Here is a 21,689-nt window from a genome sequence, read left to right as displayed (position 1 = left end):
AAAAAACAAACCCCACTTTCTTCTAGTTACGATACCCTTCTAGCCACCAGAGCCCACAGACCTGCAGACACTTCCAGGCTAACACATTTTCAATGAAATCCACGCCATGTTAGCATGGATGCTAACGCTATGACCTACAAAACAACAACAAGGGACTTCCAGACTGCAGCAAAATCCACTGTGCCGAATACTGAAACGTAAAATGAGTCCAAACTTACCAACACCAGCTTGTTTTCGACAGAAGATCAAATCTGGATGATGTTTAGCCATCTTCGATTTACGTAGGTAAAACGCTTCTCTTTCTTTTTCTTCTTCTTCTGCTGCTGGAGCTGGTTCTTCTTCTTCTTTGTCGTTTTTTGGCAGTTGGCAAACAACGATGTGGTGCATTACCGCCACCAACTGGCTTGGAGTGTGGGCCGGAATTCGCTCATATCAAATAATCGGAAAATAAATAAAATAAATAAATACTACAGGATATATATATCCTCATATCCTTTCACACAAATGAGTTTCTTTTAGAAACTGAAACAAAGCCATAAAACGTTCATATCTAGAATTCCTTTGCAATAAATCCTTTATATCTAGCTTAATCCCCACCAGATTTTGAATCAGTTGTGTTCTTTCTTCCTGATAATTTTGATTTTGGTTTAATTTATTCCACTGCGATTACATTTCCCTGTTTGACGTTGCCCTATAATGAACAGTGTACTGTTTAATCCAGTGTGGCCAAATCTGAATCAAGATATTATTGTCTCCTCTCTCCTGGTCCTCCCTGTGCTTCTCATGTTTCTTGTTTTCCTTTGAATGGAATAAAACCATCTCCCTGTCCTCTCCTCCTCCCACAGCTTTTTGCCCTATTTCCCACATTGTCTCTTTTATCGTACTCTTCATTTCAGCTTTGCTAATACTGACAGTTAAACTTGATCTCCTTTAGCAGCCTAATATTAATTTGACTCTTTGACGCCTTCACCTCCTTCTGCCAACAAGGTTTAATTGTTTCCATTGTGGGGTGATCTTTTCATGGGAAAATATGTTAAATGGTAAATGGCCTGTATTTGTATAGTACTTTACTTGGTCCCTAAGGACCCCAAAGCGCTTTACACTACATTCAGTCATCCACCCATTCACACACACACATCCACACACTGGTGATGGCAAGCTACATTGTAGCAACAGGTGCCCTGGGGCGCACTGACAGAGGCGAGGCTGCCACACACTGGCATCACCGGACCCTCTGACCACCACCAGTAGGCAGCAGGTGAAGTAGGACACAACAACCGAGACTGTCCAAGCCAGGGCTCAAACCAGCAACCTTCCGATTACAAGACGAACTGCCAACTCTTGAGCCACGATCGAAAAAATTTAAGATATGACACATTGATGCCATGTAAAGTAGTCAGTGTACAGCTCTAATAACAGTGTAAATTTGCTGTCGCCTCAAAATAACTCAACATACAACATACTCAACATCTAGACCGCTGGCAACAAAAGTGAGTACACACCTAGGTGAAAATGTCCAAACTGTCCCCAAAATAGCAATATTTCGTGTGGCAACCATTATTTTCCAACACTGCCTTAAAGCGTTATGGCTTGCTAATCACCTGCATGTGCTCCAGAGCAGCACATCTTGAGATGCTTGACGATTTCTCTCCAGATTCCTTCATCAACTCCTTACGTGCATTCATAGCCATCAGAGGTACAGTTCTCCAGATAAGATGCAATCGAGGCACAAACTATGTCAGCACGAGCAATGATTTACTGAAGAATTTAAAGAAAGACATCAAGCAGAACTTTGAAAACTGGACAGCGAGTTTCTCATCAACACCCCAGCACCTAGTCATATGAGTTGTGTCTGGGAAAGACAAATTATCATTCGCAAAGTGTACTCACATCAGCCCTTGAACAATGAGCCAAACAACTTGACAGCTCCTCTCTAAGGACATTCCTGTATGAAGTCATGGCAGTGATTAATAGCATTATTATTTTTTCCCTCCTCCCTCTTACCTGCTATTAACAAGTTCCTGTCTCTTAGGATTCTTGCTTGTTGGACATCCCCTTGGACATCTTCTTTTTCAGTTCCCTCGATACTGCACTTGGACTTAACTGCATGTTCTCATCCTCCTTCCTAAACTTCAGTATTATTTTGAATTCCTCTCTTACTATCTTCTTCCAAACTACAGCACTCCCTTCATCTGAACTTCTGCTATCGCCCGTTTCTAATTTGGCATTCCAACCAAATTTTCATCCTCTCCCCACTTACTACCTCGTCCTCGTCCTTTCCTAACTCCGTTCAGTCCTCTATACCCATATCATCCTCATCCTCTACCTGAGTCGACATTTCAGTCCAGTCACGACCCAGCTTATGCCATCCGCCGTCCACCTTCTTGCCCAGCTGCTGAGATCGGCAGCACCACCCGAGTCCATAACATAGAAAATTGGGGGCAATTTGACCAGTTCAATTCAGTTATTCAAATAATCTCCAGCTGCAACAGTGAAGTGGTTTACATGTGAATGAAAACCACCACAGCTATGAGTCCATGATCTAATACGAAGTCAGGTGAAAAAAAAGTTCACCCTTACTGAAGCAGTCATGTGAATTCAGAAGGATGTTCTCTGTTTCGTTATCATCAAGTTGTTTCTTAGTCGTTGTGTTTTTCCTGCTTCGTGCTTTTGTTTCAGTTACTGTTACTTCAGTTTACCACGGGCCCCGCTGTTCCCTGTGTGTTGTCAAGCCTCTGTCGGTGATGTTACCCGATTTTAGTTATTTCCTGTTTCATTTTGGCAACCTTTGTCCAGTGCATTTGGTATTTTGTTTTACCTTCCCTGTCTTCTTTTCCTCATTAGATGCACTTGTGTTTCCCGTTACCTGATGTGTTTTTATTGTGTCAGTCTCCCGTTTGTCCTTTGTCATGCCCTCCCTGGATGGTCGTGTGTTTCCTTATTTCACGGTTCCTTGAGATTTCTATTTTTTTTTTTATTTTTTGCTTCTGATCAGCCACTCCTTGTATTTTTGTCTTTCTGAAAGTTGAGCGTTAAAGCTGTCCTTTGAGCTGATGTTCTGTCTCAAGTCGTGCATTTGTGTCCACATCCTGCCTGGCACACACGAATTTTGACACTCAGACTAGCTTCAGCTAGTGTTAAAGTTCATGACAGTACAAGCAGACTTAACAAAGATGGCTTGTTTGTAAGCGTTACCAGGAAAAAGCCTCTTCTCTCTATAAAGCAGCACAGCTTAGCCCTCTACTGCATGACTGTTTAATTTTCTTTCTCCACTAAGCGGCAGCACGCTTCGTGTCACAGCTGGACGTTAAACTCCAAAGAAGAAGAAGAAGAAGAAGGCCGCCTTACAATTGTGTTACGTCATCACCGACCCTCACATCTTTGTCAGTGAACAAAATGGCAACTTACTGTCTCACGGTCGCTCGGCTCCAGGTAAGAGACAAATTGACTAATTTCATCGCATTTGTCCAGCCGAGGCGGATGCCACCTTCTTTATGAGATTTAATAAATCTGACTGAATGCTGTGCTGACCCAGTTCAAGCACCGAGAGGCTGAAGTGGAGAGATAAGCTGAGACACTAGCACTGCTTAGTTGTCCAGGTCATCGTGTCCCGGCTGCTCTGAACGCATCTAGCTAGTTTGACTCAGGCTTAATAAATCACGACTATAGTGACTCCGTTTACCGGGCGTTACAGTGGCTGTTCGGAGCTGTCTAATGACCGTGGATGGCTCGGCTGTAATTGACAAGTTTTGGTTTTAACAGCAAGGTTAACCGCAAGGTTAGAGCTCCCCGCATACACACAGAGAAGCAGCCTGCAAGACAGGGAAGTAGATATGAAATAACAGAACATATTCTAGGCCCAAAGCAAACATATTTATTCAGCTAGCTTTAAAGCCGAGTCATGTGTGTAATACATGCAGTAACCGCAGGTTTTCTTGTTGGCCTAAGACACCAACAGGTGTCAAAACTCCCATTATATGAACCCGCGTTGAACTGTCACTGACGTTTATTAGAAGTCACATGCGGCTTAAAGCGAGAGAGAAGCAATAATAAACACTCACTGGTGGCAAAGAGGCAGTCCGAGCCCCTCGCTGACTTTGATTTGGAGCTTTAACCTACGATTAGATTTGTAAAGTATACATTTACTGATTAATTGATAACTTTGATGGCTGCTTCTCAGCAGTAAGGCGTAACAGAAGATTACCAGCTTCTCACTTCCCTTTTATTAATATTCATCTTTCAACAATCAAGTTTGAGATTACAGCCACACAAGTGGAGAGGCTTAGTCTTCTCTGGAGTGAGTATATGGGTTTAGCGCCCTGCTCAAAGGCACTTTTAACACAGGTTCTTTGCTGCTCCTTGTAAATCAAGTCTCTCACACACATTTTATGGTTTTATTGAATTACTGTACTCACATTAAAGAGCTTCTAATGTTTTGAGGGGACGTTTGACACTCTTTCCAAAGGTTGACAAAGTATTTTTGGCAAGTCTTCTGGGGAGGGGCGGTGACTCTCACATGTGACACTTGAGAACTGGGAGCAAAATAGCATTCCTAAGTTAACTTCCCATTCTGGATGGTTTTGAGCTTAGCTGTTACTAATCCTGCTCTTCCAGCTGTGCCTCACAATGATTTTCAAAAGACGACCAAAGTGCTAAAAATATTTACACTCAAGTAAATCCAGATTTGTGTCGAGGAATGGTCATTCTCTGCTTTGTTGTTCTGCTAACACTGTGTTTGTTTTTATGTCTCCAGCTGGCCCTGGGCCATGGTGCACGGCGCCTGCACATCTCCACAGCGTACAGAGCGAAGGCCAAAGTGTCCATGAGCCGCTTTGAGCCCACTTCCTTCATCAGCTACGAGAAGCTCCAGTCCAACATTGACATTGTGCGAAAAAGGTCAGCACTACCCTGATCTGCTCTATATTTGCTCTGGCACACATCAATGTTTCCTGCAACACTCGGCTTATCTGTTTGAATGCTTGGACTGTAGTGTTTGTTTTCCCTTTAACAGTTTCTCGTCATAGTTGTAGTGCCATTGGTATCATCAACTACACAATCCTCCCTCCAGGTCCCTTTTTTTAATGTGTTATCCGTGATTTGGGAGATTGTAGTTCTGTCACGCATCTACTCATTACATTTTCCTCACTGAATCGTCTTCTGTTGGATCTTACAATCTCCTGAATATTTTTATTTATTTATTTTTTCCTCCAGGCTCAACCGTCCCCTCACCCTGTCAGAGAAGATTGTGTACGGTCACCTCGATGACCCCCACAACCAGGAGATCGATCGCGGCCGCACCTACCTGCGCCTGCGTCCTGACCGCGTGGCCATGCAGGATGCTACTGCCCAGATGGCGATGCTCCAGTTCATCAGCAGCGGGCTGCCAAAAGTGGCTGTGCCTTCCACCATCCACTGCGATCACTTGATTGAGGCTCAGGTTGGAGGACCCGAGGATTTAGCCAGAGCAAAGGTAAGCCATGTCCATTTCCACACTGTGGCGACTTCTTCTCATTAAAATATAACCTGAAACTGAGCTGTAGACGCGACTCTCTTCATAGGACGTGAATCACGAGGTTTACAACTTCCTGTCCAGTGCTGGGGCAAAATATGGCGTTGGCTTCTGGAAACCTGGCTCTGGAATTATCCATCAGGTATTTTTTACTAAACGTGCAAACAGAGCTTCAGTCAGACTATGACAGCTGTGATTATTGGGCTATAACAATGCTTTTCGTGTATTAACAGATCATCCTAGAGAACTATGCCTATCCAGGAGTAATGCTTATTGGTACAGATTCCCACACACCAAACGGTGGTGGGCTTGGTAGCATCTGCATTGGAGTGGGTGGAGCTGACGCCGTAGATGTCATGGCGGGAATCCCCTGGGAGCTCAAGTGTCCCAAGGTTAGCGGATTGCAAAGTTCATCTTGCTCTTTTTTTCCCTCTTTTTTTGTCATTTCATTAACGTTCTGTCTTCCTCTAAGGTGATTGGCGTGAAGCTGACAGGCACCCTGTCCGGCTGGACGTCTCCTAAGGATGTCATCTTGAAGGTGGCCGGCATCCTGACTGTAAAGGGAGGCACTGGAGCCATCATAGAGTACCATGGACCAGGAGTCGACTCCATTTCCTGCACGGGTCGGTAATCAAAAGCTTATGAGCTTGAAAGTGTTCATACAGTACAACTTCCTGTACCGAACACCAAGAAACAGCAGGAGCGGAATGACTTGCTTAACCCTTGTGAGCACTTCAAAAGTCCATCCTTTCATGATCCGCCCCAAAAAGTGCTCTAAAATATTATATATCAATATTTTTTTCCACTTTAAATGAGTCAGTCTTTTAAAACTACTTCTTCTTAAAATATCCATATCAAGTTTTAATTATATTTTCATTGTTTTAACCCTTTAAATCCCAGTATGGGTACATGAGCGCCCTGTTTTTAACAGAAAAAAACTAAAAACGTAAATATTTTCCATAAAAAACATTTGAAGTAATATTTGATAGTTATTATAATTAGGCCTTTAGATGGTCCAAAGATTGGCACCAACATTCATTTTGATCCATTATTATTTTTTGTGCAGGAGCACATTTTTAAAAATCCATCCTTCCGTGACCCTCGGGACCAAAAATGGTCCCAAGTGACCCCAAGGGTTAACTACAGCCTGTCTGTGTGTGCAGGAATGGCCACTATTTGCAACATGGGAGCAGAAATCGGGGCAACAACCTCCGTGTTTCCTTACAATCACCGCATGAGGACCTACCTGAAGAAGACTGGACGTGCAGGTGTGTGCCGAGGTCACAGCTGATGTGTTGGCGTCCTTTTTAAATACATTCATAATCACCTAGAGAGTGATGGAGACCTGCAGAGTTGTGTCATTTTAAACTCTACTCATTGATTCCATCTCCACGTGTCTGTTCTCAGAGATCGCCGCTGTGGCTGATGAATACTCGGATTTGTTGGTACCGGATCAAGGCTGCGAGTATGACCAGATCATCGAGCTCAATCTGGACGAGGTGCGTCTCGTTTTAAGTTGAGACAGAATGCATGTAAAAGATGGCTATAGCCACTGTGACTTCACCCAGTAAATTGTATGTATTTAAAGAAGTTTGACCATCATGATGTTGGACACTAAACACACTGTTGACTCGTATTAGCTGATTTGAGGCCTAGTAGATAACTGCTCACCTAGTTGGCACCTACCCATCACTCAAAGAGGCCACAGGCTTAATAATTGACCCTCTTAGGCTTAATACAGTTTTCAGACATGTTTTTTTTTTGTTGTTGTTTTTCCGTATTACTGTCAAGTTACATTATCACAGAAGGGTCTGCTTTGTTGTCATTTTTCTGCCCCAGAGGTACTATAAGACTGTAATATCCCAGAGTGCTGTCACAGCTTTTCAGTATATCTCTAATTACCTTCTGCACCAACACAACTGATCATGACTGTAATAAATCAGAAGAGTGCAAGTGAGAGATGCATACACGCCTGTAATGATGAAGTTTGTGTGGTCCATTCAGCATTGTGCTGTTTGTTTGTGTAGCTGAAGCCCCACATTAATGGACCGTTCACTCCTGACCTGGCTCACCCAGTGTCTGAAGTCGGTGCTGCGGCTCAAAAGAACGGCTGGCCGCTTGAGGTGAAAGTTGGTACGTAACTCTCCACTGATGAATAAGCTTCAGGGCTTTGTTTGTACTTCATGTGATTATGGACTTCTAATTACAGAGCTCAGATTACAATTACAGAGCTCCTTTATCAGTTACATAAAGCTACATTTAGGTGCCTGCTTATTTAGAAGGAGACGTGCATGTTTTGAATTGGGTTATTTTTACAGTGGATGAAGTTATAAATTTGTTTTTTTTGTTTTGTTTTTTTTAAGGTCTGATCGGCAGCTGCACTAACTCCAGCTACGAGGACATGGGTCGCGCCGCCTCTGTGGCCAAACAGGCTTTGGATAAAGGCCTGAAGTGTAAAGCACAGTTCACAGTCACCCCCGGCTCAGAGCAGATTCGTGCCACCATTGAGAGAGATGGATATGTGAGTGTCGGCACACGGAAGCAGCGGAGAGTTGCACTTTCATTACAGTAACAACAGTCTAAAGCAGTCTAAATTTAACCCTTTTTTTGTTTGTTTTTGTTTTCCTGCAGTCAAAGATCCTTGGAGATGTTGGAGGTGTGGTCCTTGCAAATGCATGCGGACCCTGCATTGGACAGTGGGACAGGTAGATGCTCTGTCTCAAAGTGTTTGACAGCATACCAAAAAAATGTGTCTTAACTAGTGCTGTCAGCGTTAATTTCGTTAAAAGGACGTTAATGCCATAACCGCATTAACGCAGCAAATCTCAGTTAGCGAGTTAGCGCGGATCGCCCCGTGCGTGGGGCTGCACGGCGTCAACGCGTTAGCGCGGTTAGCTCGTTAATGTGTTAGTGCCGTCCAGCTCCAACGCACAGGGCGATCCGCACTAACTTGCTAAATGAGATTTGCTGCGTTAATGCAGTTATGGCATTAACGTCCTCTTAACGAGATTAACGCTGACAGCACTAATCTTAACATACTAAAACACTGCTTCTTTTAGCTAGCTAAAGACATTCTGTCTTCCCGTTCGGTGGGCTTTGGTTTTAGAGTGGCTGTTGCTCTGTGGAGCCTTGACTTGGAAAAGCGCAATCTTTTTGTTTGTTTCAGGCGCGATGTGAAAAAGGGAGAGAAGAACACCATCGTCACCTCCTACAACAGAAACTTCACTGCCAGGAACGACGCTAACCCCGCAACGCACGCTTTCGTTACCTCCCCCGAGGTAAACCCACAGCAAATCAGCCCACACTACACACAAGCCTCCTTTTCACAGCTTAAACCTTCCCCTCTCCTCTCGTCCATCAGATCGTTACTGCTCTCGCCATCGCTGGCACATTAAACTTCAACCCTGAGACAGATTACCTTACAACCCCAAGCGGGGAGAAGTTCAAGCTGGAGCCCCCAAATGGAGATGAACTCCCATCCAGGGACTTTGACCCTGGCCAGGACACCTACCAGCACCCTCCTGCTGATGGCAGCAGCCTCAAGGTGGACGTCAACCCTCAGAGCAACCGCCTGCAGCTGTTGGAGCCCTTTGACAAGTGGCACAGAAACGATCTGGAGAACATGCAGGTCCTCATCAAGGTGAGGGTCCTGAAAGAGCATTGGTCTGTCAGATTTGGCCCTCAAATTCTGATCAGAGTCAAAATGTTTATACACTGGGGTCTGTCTGTCTGTGCAGGTGAAGGGAAAATGCACCACAGACCACATCAGCGCCGCAGGACCTTGGCTGAAGTTCCGCGGTCACCTCGATAACATTTCCAACAACATGCTGATCGGTGCGGTCAACAGCGAGAACGATGCTGTCAACAAGATCAAGAATCACCTGACAGGAGAGTATGGAGGAGTCCCTGACGTGGCTCGTCACTACAAGGTAAAGACCAGAAGGAATCACTGAGTCTCATTTTAAACCAGAAATCTCTTCTGACGTGCTTTCTGTCATGTTGCGTGAAGGCCAACGGCATTTCCTGGGTTGTGGTTGGTGACGACAACTACGGTGAGGGCTCGAGCCGAGAGCATGCTGCACTGGAGCCCAGGCATCTGGGAGGGAGAGCTATAATTGTCAAGAGCTTCGCCAGAATCCACGGTACTGCATAAACACGAGATGAGCAGAGGAATCGTAGATAGTAGCGTCACTTGATTCGCACCTCAACCTGATTTTGTCATATCCTCAGAAACAAATCTCAAGAAGCAGGGCCTGCTCCCCCTGACCTTCAGCAACCCATCAGACTATGACAAGATCCGCCCCGACGACAAGATCTCCATCAGAGGACTTAAAAGCTTCGCTCCAGGAAAGGTGAGCGGGTGAAGAAATACTGAAAAAGCAGTCATAAACACGACTGATATTCTTGCTAACAATCATGTCTTCTCCTTTTTTCTTTTTTCCCATCCTTGGCAGCCTCTGACCGCAGTCTTAAAACACAGCGACGGCACTGAGGAGACGCTGCAGCTCAACCACAGCTTCAACGAGACACAGATCCAATGGTTCCAGGCGGGCTCCGCCCTCAACAGGATGAAGGAGATGCAGCACTGAGAATGAGGAAGATGATTGTCAGAGGGGGGGAACCGTGGTGAAGATTGTGAAGAATAAGGAGGATAAAGTATAATGATTATTTCATCGTCAGCATTATCTTACAGTTCTGGCTGATTTAATGTGTCTGTATGCCTGTAAGAGTTAAACGTAGAGCCAAGTGTGAAGCTAATGTTCACCGTGGAACAGTTTGCTCCGATGTTAAAATTTAATTCATCAGTACAGAGCTATTGTAAGCAGCCATGTTTCAGTGAATCATTGATAACCGGTTAGAGATTCTGTTATAACAAAAAAACGAGGGACACACTCGCACACTTTGACACACTAATCGGTGACATAATACGCTGCAAGCTGATGCTCTGCTAGTGCGTTTGCAGTGTAGAGGGCAATCACCTTATTGCTTTAGGATTGTGTTGACCTCTGCATGGCAATGTTTGGCTTCATCCAAATTGTCCCAGTGTTATTCCAAAGTTCACCCTAAACAGCTAAAAGCTGCCGTGCATTGCATGTCTAAGCCCATTTAGTCCATTTAGTGACGGTCAAAATCCAAATGTTGTTAAGCCATATGCACGTATTTATTCCCCCTGAAGTTTAGCTCGTCTGCCCCCTGGTGGCCACGAGGATGTGGTTTGCTGCGTAGCAGGTCTAGCATCTTCATATAAATGCCCACTTTAACACCAAGTTTGACATCTTTTCCTTTATCTAGGAATTTGATCTAGGGCATTCTGGGAAACTTAGCTTAGCTGCAACATGTGGGACGCACTGAACATCAGATTACTGTGTATCTAACTGTGAGAGGGGGTCCTTTGTCTGGTTGTACTTCATTACAGTACATATTCATTTTAAGACCCAAAAGACGGTGTTACATTTCATGCTGTATTTAAAAAAAACAAAACAAACAAAAACAACAAACCACATGCTTTAATGCTGCTCGTGGATACAGTGACTGGCCCTCTTTTTTTTCTTTCCTTGCTAATATCACAACCACTATCCCTAAACTGTTCCCAGTCAGTCCTTGTGTCTTTACAAGATCAAGCACTTCAGCCGACCCACTCCCAGTTATTTATGTGTTACTTATTTATTTTTTTTCTGCAGACTTACCTGCACCTCCATAAAAGCACAGGGTTAACTTGGACCTCTTCAAACCTATATCGTCAGGTTTTTGGTTTAATTTTGTTTTGTTTTTTTGGAGGGCTTTGGTTTGCTGCTTTTTTTTGTTTATTTTTTACTCCACCAATAAATCCGATGGCATTGTTGGGGAAATGCTTAAAATAATTGTGACCAATCAGAGTTTTAAAAAACATGTTAATGAGGACTCTCATAAGAAACCCAGACCAGTGATCTGTGAGGGTGTCAGTTTAATTAAAGGTCCCTCTGAAACCTTCACATGACAGAGTCTAATGCTTTTCCAAACTTCCTGGTACCCGATGAAGCTCACATCAGGTGAAGGATTTAACCCCCTCCCGATTCTAAACCAGTGTATGTCAAATGTCCGCTTTAGTGTGCTTTCTGTGTTCTCTTCCTCACAAATGATCTTTTCTGTATAATAGAAATGCAGTGGGTTGTACAAACAATAAAAATTCACAGATCTCACTTATTTGCCTGTGTTCTAGTGATGTGAGTTCATATGAGCTGATTTCTTCTTTTCTCCCTCTTCATAAATGTTTTTTTTTTAAAATATCCTCACAATATATTTCACACATTTGGAAATAAACAGTAGACTACAGAAAGCGAGGTTGGTCTTTGATTTCTGATATTCTGGATTGATTGAAGACCTTTAGATTCCTAAAGTTAAAAATCTGTAAATAGTGGTGTAGTCAGATGGGTGTGGATCTGGGGGGAATGTGACATATTTTTACACACGACTGACACTATGGTAACCTCATTTTTTTTTTTTTTTTTTTTTAAATAAATCCTCTGGTCCTTTTCCTCCAAGCCAATCAGTTGAAAAACATGTTTGCAGCTATTTTAAACAAAGTGTCAGTTCTGAAATGTCACAGAAACACGGGATGGCTATAAAGGCCCGGAAACGATTTTCAGGGAGGAAATTTTTAGTTACAAGACAGTGAAGATGTGTAACTGCAAAAATACAGGCTGCAGCTGTAAAGAAATTTAAATACATATTTAATTCCTGAGATACTGTAATATAAGAAAAAGAAGTGAACACTGTCAATTTTTCTCTATGTAATAAAGAACAGCTGCTGTAGTAAATGATTTGGAGTGAAGGGAGCTTTAATAATGACCAAATTTCATCCATAATTTAATATTAAAGTGCAAACTCCAATGCTTTAATGAATTTGGGTTGTACAGTTAACAAAAAGAATCGTTTGCAGGTGCAGCTGCGCAATATAAGAGAGAACCCCAGCAAGCCTTTTTTTTAAGCAAGTGACTGGCGACCGTGGGGAAGAAGAACCCCCTTTTCTTAAGAGGAAGAGACCTCTGGAAGGTTGAGGAGTGAGAGGGGAAAAGAAGAGCACAGGAGAGTAAACAGGACACAAATTATTGCAAAGAATGAATGAGAGGAAGGTCTAAACTCATGTCTTGTTATCAGACACAGGATAGCTTTCAGTCATCTGAGACATGCGAGCCAAGCGGTCCAGTTAAACTAGCTTTTGATGGAAAGCTGTCAAAGAGGTGCCCATGACCACTAATGAAATTGTGTCTTATTATTAAATCAAAGCTGACATGACTTTTAATTTTCAAGGACACTCAAGCACAGGCCTGTGACTCATATAAAACCATCGTGTCTCACACTATTAAAGCATCAGAGACTGCTAAAACATTAAAAAACACGCTTCCCTCCGCGCAGAGAACAAAGAGTGGGGTGTAGGATAGGGAAGCCGTTGTTTTCACCACCCCCCCACCTCATGCACCCCCGCCCCATCTCTGCTGCCTCCTTTTCATTTGCTGCTGCTTTTTTTCTCTCCTCCTCCCATCCCACCCGTGTGCGCCGCGTCCATACCAAGATCCACTGACTTATCCGCCACATGTCCCCGCAGATTCAACTTCATAATTGTCTTACGCCACATTAAAGGACGGGGACGTGTTGACCTGACAGCTGATCGGCGCTTTTACAGTAAGTAATCGTTGGATCGATCTGGCTGATGGAGTGATTTACGCATCCAGCGCTCCTCTTCTCTGCGTCCGGCCGACGGCGGCGGTTTCTGGCAGTGTTGTGTTTAAATCTCTGCTTTCTAACCCAGAGCTAACATTTACTATAGTCTTCTTCTTCTTTTTTTTTCTTCCTCTGCGTGTTAGTGTATGTTAGGTGTGGGGTTTTTCTCGCCGTTAGTGGAGCATCCTCTCGCCTTCTTGTCTCAGGCTGCCACTGTGTGAGAATGTTCTGGAAACAAGCCGCCTGAAGGGCGCTTATTTGCTGCTGAATTATTCAGACTCCTCAGACACACAAATCATACCATAAAATCATTTGGGCGGTTTGTCTCTTTGAAAGGATGATGTAAAGTTTAAAGACAGGCTCTGTGTATGTATGTGTGTGTGGGGGGAAGCTGACGTGTGTCCCATACTGATGCAGAGGACCACAGACGGCCACAGTTTCACAGGCAGGGAGGTGCTTTCTTTTTGGCCTTTTGTCTGTCTCCTCGGAGCTTTTGTAGCCCCCTTCCTTCCTCTAGATCAGCCTTCACCCCTCCTGGTTAAAATGTTTGCTCTGACGGTGCAGACTCATTAGACAAATCCATTTTAGTGGCCTACTCTCAGCCTAATATATGGGCCAATGACAGGAAGCTGTGCCTGTCAAGTTTCTGAATTATTCAGGCTACATTTTTGTGCTTTGTCATCCATCAGTCATGCCATCAGTCCTGTCCTCTGTGCCGCCGTGATGACAGATGCGTGTGTTCGTCACCATCACTGCATCAGCTCTGTCTATCCAACAGGATCCCCAGCAGAGCCCTCGCTCAGCAGCCATTTGCAGTGTTTTTCTTTAGAAAGTCAGAGATCAGAAGCACTGCTTTGAGGATGCTGTGGACTTGAAATCCTTTAATATTCACAGAAACCAGCACGAACCTTTAGAGCTACTCTTAGGCACAATTTGGCTTTTTCAAATCATCTTTAAAGCTCGTTTGGTGATTAAATTTCTAATATAACCATTTCATATTTCACTACATATATTGTCTATTTCACAATTACTTGGTCGGGGCTCACCAACCAGTGACACGGTGTCATGTCATCAGCATCTAAGAGGATGGAAGCCTTGCTGAGGTTTCAGCGAACCATATATTAAACAGAGTACTGTCACTCTTCTTTTGTCCTCCACTTGTTCAATTTTCTCCCTTTTTACATAGATGTTGATATATGCCAAGACTTTCACCCCAGTACTGCAAAAGTACTATTTTATGCTTGTGAGCAATAGTTCTCGAGGATTTCTGAAGGTCTTTCAAAAGTTTTCTTTGGACTTTGAACCAGTGTCGTATCTACATATAACAGGCAACTTAGGAAATACCATTTTAAATGAAATAAGAGCTTTGACTGTCTTTCAGAAAACCTGGAGAACTATTCCTGAAGCTGCCTAGGAGAGTTCAGAGTGTGAAGAATAAAGATGGTCTCAAAAATCCCAGCAACATAAGCTCCTCCTGTAGCTTCTATTGATATTTCTGAATCTTGTATTCATTGTAATACAGCAGCCCAGTTGTTAACCTCTGCCTCAGGATCCTGTGGTCTAGTTCAAAGATGGCGTCAATCCCACTACACATGACTATATTTAGACTGAGAGTAAGAAACAGAAAGGGTGATATTGGATGGAGCCTGTGGTATTCAGTCTGGCACACATGCGTCTCATCAGTCTTTGTCAAACATTCAGCCTGCAAGCCTCAGTGATTCACTGGGAGGTGCTTGCTGATGGTCCCAGTAACACACCCTCCCGCATCTGCGTTTGTTTGATAAACCAGGTTTTAGCGTTAGCTGTTTAACCTCTGTTGAGCGATGCCCCAAAGCCGTTTGTTTCATGAGCTTGCTAATATGGCATTCATCATCTAGTGGCTCTGAAACGAAGCAGCTCGTTGTTTGAATGCAGACCAATCCTGTAATGGATGTCAGTCCGGTAGAGTGCGGCACTTTAATCTAATAATATGTGATGAGGTGGCCTTCCAGGAGAGCTTTGATATTTACATCATAATGGGACCTTTAGGCTTTATTGGTTTAAGAGGTGATGTTTGTTTTCCATAGCCTGAAGGAATACTAAGCCTTTTCAGTTTATCAAACAATTTTAGAGTCACTGAGTTTGGTGATGCTATACAACAATACATGTATGCTAATGTTTATGCATTTTCTAAATTCTTATTGGGGTCATGATGTTTATAGTGCAACAATGTGAGTAACGGAAAGCTTTAAAGAACACATTGCAGTTTCATTAAAGTTAAGAAAAACAGACTCCAGGCACATAATGACACTATATAAATTAAACTGAGCTGTATTTGTAGCAACACTAGCCAAAACAATTGAAAATGTGTCCATTTATCAGTATTTTTTACAAAATTTTTATTACAAAGAAAGCATTGTGCGTATTTGGACATACTGGGTTTCTCTGTTGGTTGTGACTTTTATTCCTCACCTTTGTGCCGATGACAAAGCCGTATTCTCTTTCTGGCATTAACCCTTGGTCTTGTTCCTTCACTTTAGGGTTTGCTCCACTCCTTCACCTGTAAGAGCTCTCCTCTGAAAAGCCTTCTCTCCCTCACCAACGCTTGTGCCATGCAGGAGGTGTGAACCCTCCTCCTTCTCTTTCTTTGCAAACCGCTGGAGGAAACCCAAAAAGAGAGCAAAAGAAAACCCAGACTCTAACAAGTCACGATGTCAGACCCTGACCCCTCTTTGCCGACAGTCCCCCCACTGCCCCTCACTTCTCCGCGCACTCCCTTGCAGCTCTCCTTTCCCTTCCTGAGGGAGGGCAGCCGGGTTTGGGAGAAGGAGAGGAAACCACCACAGCCCGGAGAGCTGCCTAGCCCACTGCCTACTAAACGCACTCGCACATACTCAGCGTGAGTACAAATAGCGCTATTGGTGCTCTCTCTCTTGCTTTTGTAAAATAATTATGCTGTTTATTTAAAATGCACTGTCTCTTTTTCCTCTTTGCTTCTATCTCTCTTCCTCTACAGGACAGTGCGAGCTAAATCAGGTCCTGTATTTAAAGGGGTGTGTAAAAACTTCTCCAGGTCTCAGGGTCATGGATTCATACGGCCTTCCCACGGAGGAGAGGACATCTTTGTCCACATCTCTGAGTGAGTGGCCGCACTGAAATGTCCTGGTATCAAAGTTGTCTTTGGACTCACAGTGCAGTCTATTTAACATGCACAGATCAGCAGCAAGTAAATGTGGGTTACACAGAAACTACTAAAACTTTACAGTATTTATTTTTTGACTGTGTAATTTCTCTTTTTTTATTTATGTTTTTTTTTAATGATTGGAGTCAGCTGTGAAGTAGATGGCAATTGTACACTGTATATAAAAGATGGACATAGCCTCTGGGATTGAAAATGGTTTAAGCCTGCATTCTTTCTAACGGCCAGCAGAGGGAGACTTCTCCAGCTGTAAAAGCACATCTGACTGTAAATAAGATGTTAACCTAACTCATTTAATTTATGACCTAATAAACACTTTTCTCATAAGTTTATATTCATAATTGCCACCTTCAGGACTTATTTGGTAAAGCCATACATTCCTTTTTTAAATAAATTATGTTCCCTATTAGCGTAAACAAGATAATAAAGTAGACGTAGCTATGTGCACCAGAAGTAGAGCCCCAGAAATGTACGATTTTTAAGACAGACATTTGGTGAATTAAATAATCTGATATTCCGATATTGTTTTTTTTTTTTCGTTCAGACTCACAAAACAGAAACAGAATTCACTAACATTTGTTATATGTTGTTATTTACTTATTTACACTCTGCCCATCTCTACTCAGATCAGGAAATTGTAGAGTGGCCTCTAGTGGACAAACTATACAACATCACATTAGCACTCACTTAAGGGTTTCTCTTTTGTCTCTTTTTCACTTTTTATTCTTCATAACAAAAGGTGTAATAAATTATTTTTCTTCATAATAAATTAATTTTTCTTTGTAAACACTGATACAAGTAGATCAAGACTGGCCAGCATCAACTTATAATATCTAACTGCCATTAAATCAATCAGGCTCTAATCTTAAATACTTGGTTCAAGGGTCAATAATGACAAGTAAGTTAGTCTAAATTTGAACATTTAACATCTCAAATTCACGTTTATATTAACAGCAGTTGGAATCCCATGATCATCTTTTATATACAGTCTATATAGCACAGGTAGAGTCCTCCAGGTTTGGTGGAGATCAGTGGTGGAGAAATTTGAATGAAATCTTAATCTACCAGAAGTATTTCTAAAACTCAATTCTCATTGGCTGCTGTGCATGAACGTAGCAGCTTGGTCGGCGTGAAAACAAGTCCACAGACCTTGATTTTAGTTGCTTGATTTAAAGAAAGCACTCTGCAAGAATGTGAAAAAATGCTTTGTTTTTACTTTTTCTTTTATATTGTCTCTGTTTCCTGAACAGCATTGAGGGAGAGTACGTGCCTATGGAAGGAGACGAGGTTACGTACAAAGTGTGCCCCATCCCTCCCAAGAACCAGAAGATTCAGGCTGTCGACGTGGTGATCACCCACCTGAATCCAGGCACAAAGCATGAGACCTGGTCAGGTCAGATCATCAGCTCCTAGACCAGGGATTTAAGTCTCAGATCTGCAAAGGCGAAGAGGGGTTTAGACTTAATTTCAGATTTTATGTTTTGGTAAGGGAAACGGTAGGATCAGGTCTGGGGCAGAGGGATCCGAGCTCGGTGTGCGGTGGGCAAACGCTGGCCTGAGGTGATAGTGGTACAGAAAGTAAACTTCTAGATATAAAAGTTAGGGTTGGGAGTTAAGCTTTGAATGTATGTGTTTGAATGTTTTTATTTGGAGGCCATGATTTGATCATTTGTGTTTGAATATTTCTGTTGGGGGGGGTTAAAGGGGTTCAGGGTTTGGTGCTAGCAATTTTACTTTGGGCTAGGGAACATATTTAAGTTGGGAAATAAGTGGTTGTAAAGGAAGTGTCTTTAATGAGTTGGATAAAGATGTACTAGGGGCCGAAATGCATTTTGAGCTAATGAAACAGTTCAACCATACAGACTCGCACTCTGAGTTTTTGGGAGCAGCTCAGAGGACGTATGTGTGTACTTCCAATTTTACATATTCACACTGTGTGCCACCACTGCCAAGGTTCATTAAAAAAGTCACACTGAAACATTCATTTTAGCCATAATGTCTATGTTTACAACCGCAGAGGAGGAAGAAGAAGAAAGATTCAAAGGAAAAAACACTTAAAAAATGCCAAGATTTTCCAGGTTGTTTACTTTTCCCAAATGGGAACTATGAGTATACTTTCACTAGTAACTTTTCCATATTTGCAATTCGCTCTTAATGCATTTCGGCCTCAAGTGCTGTGAGAAGTTTCACGTGTTAGGAAGATGTTTCCTTCTAAACATTGTAGCGCTACAGTATTTTTTCTATTTGCAAGTGTAGAAATCCAGTATTATTGTAGCCAGCTCCTATGACGGTCTAAAGTTTTTGTGGTAGACAGTGGGCATGTGGGCCTGCTGCTGAAAAAACAGGCCAGAGGGTTTGGGGTTGGTGGAGGAAATGGTCAGAGGGTGAAGGAACGGGCAGAGGATGGAGTGATCATCTGTAGTTGTGCTCGAGCACAGATGCAGCTAGCTTCGATGTGGGTGTTATAAAGCACGTGTAAGGAGGATGACTGAGATTAATGTCAGCAGTTCTCACTTTGTGGGTCATCAGGTGACGTCAATGATCTTAAAGAAATAGTTTAACACTTTGGGAAACAGTTATTTGCCTTACAGATTATAGGACTGATTTCTCCTTCAGGTCAGGGTTTCCTACTCTCACGTTTCTGGCGTGTGACAAATGCTTTAACCTTCAGTCTCATGCTGCTGGAATGAATCTTATTTGAAATATAGAAAACACAAAAAAGCAAGCTTCTGAGTTTCTCTTTTATAGAAAAAAAAAGTTTAAACTAAGCTTTCCGCACACAATACAAACTCTAAACATCAGGCTTTTTCCACTGTTTAGAACCAACACTGATCCAGAAACAGTGGAGAGTGCAAAAGATTGTTAATGTGCTTATGTTTACAAAGGCTTGCCAGCAAATGTAGCCTAATCTGTGCACAGGAATCTTTTTAGGACTCTTTGTCAAACTATATCAAATACTTGCATCCTTATCGGGCACAGGATCACCTGCAGCTGTGTTCCACAAAGTGAGAGAGTGGTTTCAGCTTCATTACAGCTAATAATAGCTTCAGACACTGCGGTACTGAAAATGGACCATTAGAGCCTAACAGTGAATCACCAGTTAAACCATTTGTTACATAGCTATTCTCAGACTGAGTCCTATGCTTCATTAAAAGTCTGGATTTCTGCTCAAATTCAGTGACCATTGTTAGCAGTAATAAGTGAAGTGATGTTTACTTTACCATGACCTCTAATCATTAAACTAAAAGAACGTGATAGCAGTTAGCCTAACAGCAATGAAAATATATTTTCCACATTATATTTTCTACTTTAGCTCATAATTTATGTGTGATAAATATGAAAATATAGCAAGCAGCCACAGCATAGCCTAGCATAGCATTAAGACCAGAAAAAGGGACAAGAGGTAGCCTGGCATTTTTTTCAATTATCCTAAAACTTTAGGCTAAGCTAACCAGCTGCTACCTGATTATATAAACTTAGCACAAAACGTAAAAACATTTCTGTTTGATTATTGTTTCTTTATTGTAACAATGCTTCTTGACAATAAATCTCATACCAGCGGAAAGTCTGCTTATTTCCCCTTATATGGTACCACATTTATAAGGACAATGCTTTTGTGGGTTGAGCAGCAGAGTGAGTATGTGGCTTGCGCCCATGTAACATTTGCCAAATCTTCTCTGCCAATACCAAACAGTTTATTCTGCTATTGACTTTTGCTTGGTGTTGTATGTTGGATTGGATGATTGAAGTCTGAAGAAAAAAGACATATTAACAATTTAGTAGCATGTGGATGAACCGAACACAGGAAACTCAACTCTGCTGCTCAACCCATAAATGTACAAATGTAGTGTCATTAAAAGGGAAATAAACAGGACTTCTAAGTGTTTAAGATTTTTTGCATTGTTACAAAAAAGGAATAATCAACCAAACACAAATTTCCTTACATTTTGTGCTGAGTTTATGTATGTGTATGTATGTACGGAGCCGTGCTGATCTTTTTATGGAGCTCTCAGCATGTGAGTAGAAAAGCAAATTTCAGTAAATGTTGAACTATTTCTTGAAATCATTCTCTCAAGGCCTCCTGGAGGGTCAAGCTGAGGAGAATGTGTTGATTTTTTTGTTAAATTTAGATGGCAGGTTGAGCATTTGAGAATTTACTGTAGAAAATCTCATATGTCACGGCAAATGACTGTAGAAAAAAACAAAACAAAACAAAACAAAAGAGCAGCAAATTTATTTATTGACCTATTTATTTTCATTTGTAACTAGGAGAACATCAGGCGTTTGGTAATTAAAAGCTGCATTTTCAAGTACTTGTGCAAAACTAAGCTTGTTTGAAAAACACTGCACACCTCACTCTTATGATACTACCCTGTCAAGATCCCTTTGCTACGGTCTATGTCGTTAACGAGAGGGGAAAAAACCCTTTTCTTAACACAAGTTTCTAATTTCTATGTAATCTTTGTCTAATTTTTAATATAACTGTGTGGCGTTCGAAATGACAAGCAAGTTTTGTTTGTTTTGGAAGTCAGCATGTTCTCTACGGTTTGTCGTAATCTTCATGTAGAATGTGTTAATTCATCATGCAGTAACACAGTCGGAGCCTTCACAGAGGTATCGTCAGATATCCTATGCATCTTTGATTCTTCTTCGTTTAATTATTATTTATTTATTGGGGGGTTTTTTGGGCCGTAAGTGTGACTTAACATCATTGTAGCACACTATATCTGTGTAGTTTCTTTACTGTGGGAGAAAAGAGTTTGTGTTGGCGAGCACTTTTATTTTTGTCAAATCACTGTGACACCTGTCTTTTGTTGTTAAGAAAAAATTTCAATAAAACTTACAATGGTATTCACAAAAGTTGTTGTTATTGTGAGTTTCTCCATCCCTTACTGGTGCTGCTTCATAGAGAAGTAAGTTGGTAGGTATTCTGAGAGCCGTCTTACTTTGACAGGGTTTTTGTTTTGTTTTTTTTGCTGTGAATCTTGGGAAACATTTTGATGCATTTGTGTTGTGCTTGTTTTATGTCCATATCCTGCCCATTAGAGGGCGTCCCAGCAGAAATAATCTCCTGGTTCATTACATAGCTGTGTGCGGTAGATGTAAGTAAGTAAGTAAGTAAGTATAAATTATTTATACATCACATTTCACAGATAAAAATCACAAAGTGCTTCACAATAAAACCAGAAATACGAATAAAATAACATAAAACAGTGGGAAAAAAAAGTTAAAAGCTTGTTTGTATAGAAATGTCTTCAGCTGCTCTTTAAAGGAGTCAATGGAGTCTAGACAGTGTAAAGA

At 42.0% G+C, this 21,689-nt stretch overlaps 3 protein-coding genes across 3 annotated transcripts in view; 2 read left to right on the top strand and 1 right to left on the bottom strand.

Annotated features, from left to right (window-relative positions):
* The window catches only part of phf5a (PHD finger protein 5A), a gene marked incomplete in the record, with an annotated part of 4,376 nt that extends 4,019 nt beyond the window's left edge, over positions 1-357 (bottom strand). Inside the window, 1 exon segment of the mRNA XM_014337496.2 lies at positions 219-357. Within this exon segment, the coding sequence (XP_014192982.1) occupies positions 219-270 (52 nt within the window).
* A 2,965-nt stretch (positions 358-3,322) lies between these two features.
* Positions 3,323-11,766, top strand: aco2 (aconitase 2, mitochondrial). Its single transcript, XM_005934418.2, has 17 exons — positions 3,323-3,432; positions 4,754-4,896; positions 5,212-5,470; positions 5,559-5,651; positions 5,743-5,901; positions 5,982-6,132; positions 6,673-6,777; positions 6,917-7,008; positions 7,537-7,642; positions 7,873-8,030; positions 8,141-8,214; positions 8,676-8,787; positions 8,871-9,149; positions 9,247-9,438; positions 9,519-9,651; positions 9,740-9,861; positions 9,964-11,766. Exons 1-17 carry the CDS (start codon positions 3,397-3,399, stop codon positions 10,096-10,098), a joined length of 2,349 nt encoding a protein of 782 aa, XP_005934480.1. The 5' UTR covers positions 3,323-3,396; the 3' UTR covers positions 10,099-11,766.
* A 1,230-nt stretch (positions 11,767-12,996) lies between these two features.
* On the top strand, positions 12,997-21,248 carry csdc2a (cold shock domain containing C2, RNA binding a). Its single transcript, XM_005934417.2, has 4 exons — positions 12,997-13,171; positions 15,730-16,088; positions 16,206-16,328; positions 17,639-21,248. Exons 2-4 carry the CDS (start codon positions 15,901-15,903, stop codon positions 17,799-17,801), a joined length of 474 nt encoding a protein of 157 aa, XP_005934479.1. The 5' UTR covers positions 12,997-13,171; positions 15,730-15,900; the 3' UTR covers positions 17,802-21,248.
* The last annotated feature ends 441 nt before the right edge of the window (positions 21,249-21,689 follow it).

Source organism: Haplochromis burtoni, unplaced genomic scaffold, assembly GCF_018398535.1.
Source record: "Haplochromis burtoni strain Fernald_Lab_line unplaced genomic scaffold, NCSU_Asbu1 Contig_180, whole genome shotgun sequence".
Lineage (NCBI taxonomy): Eukaryota > Metazoa > Chordata > Actinopteri > Cichliformes > Cichlidae > Haplochromis > Haplochromis burtoni.
The sequence above is the reverse complement of the archived record's forward strand: the minus strand, read 5'-3'. Positions and strand labels throughout refer to the sequence as shown.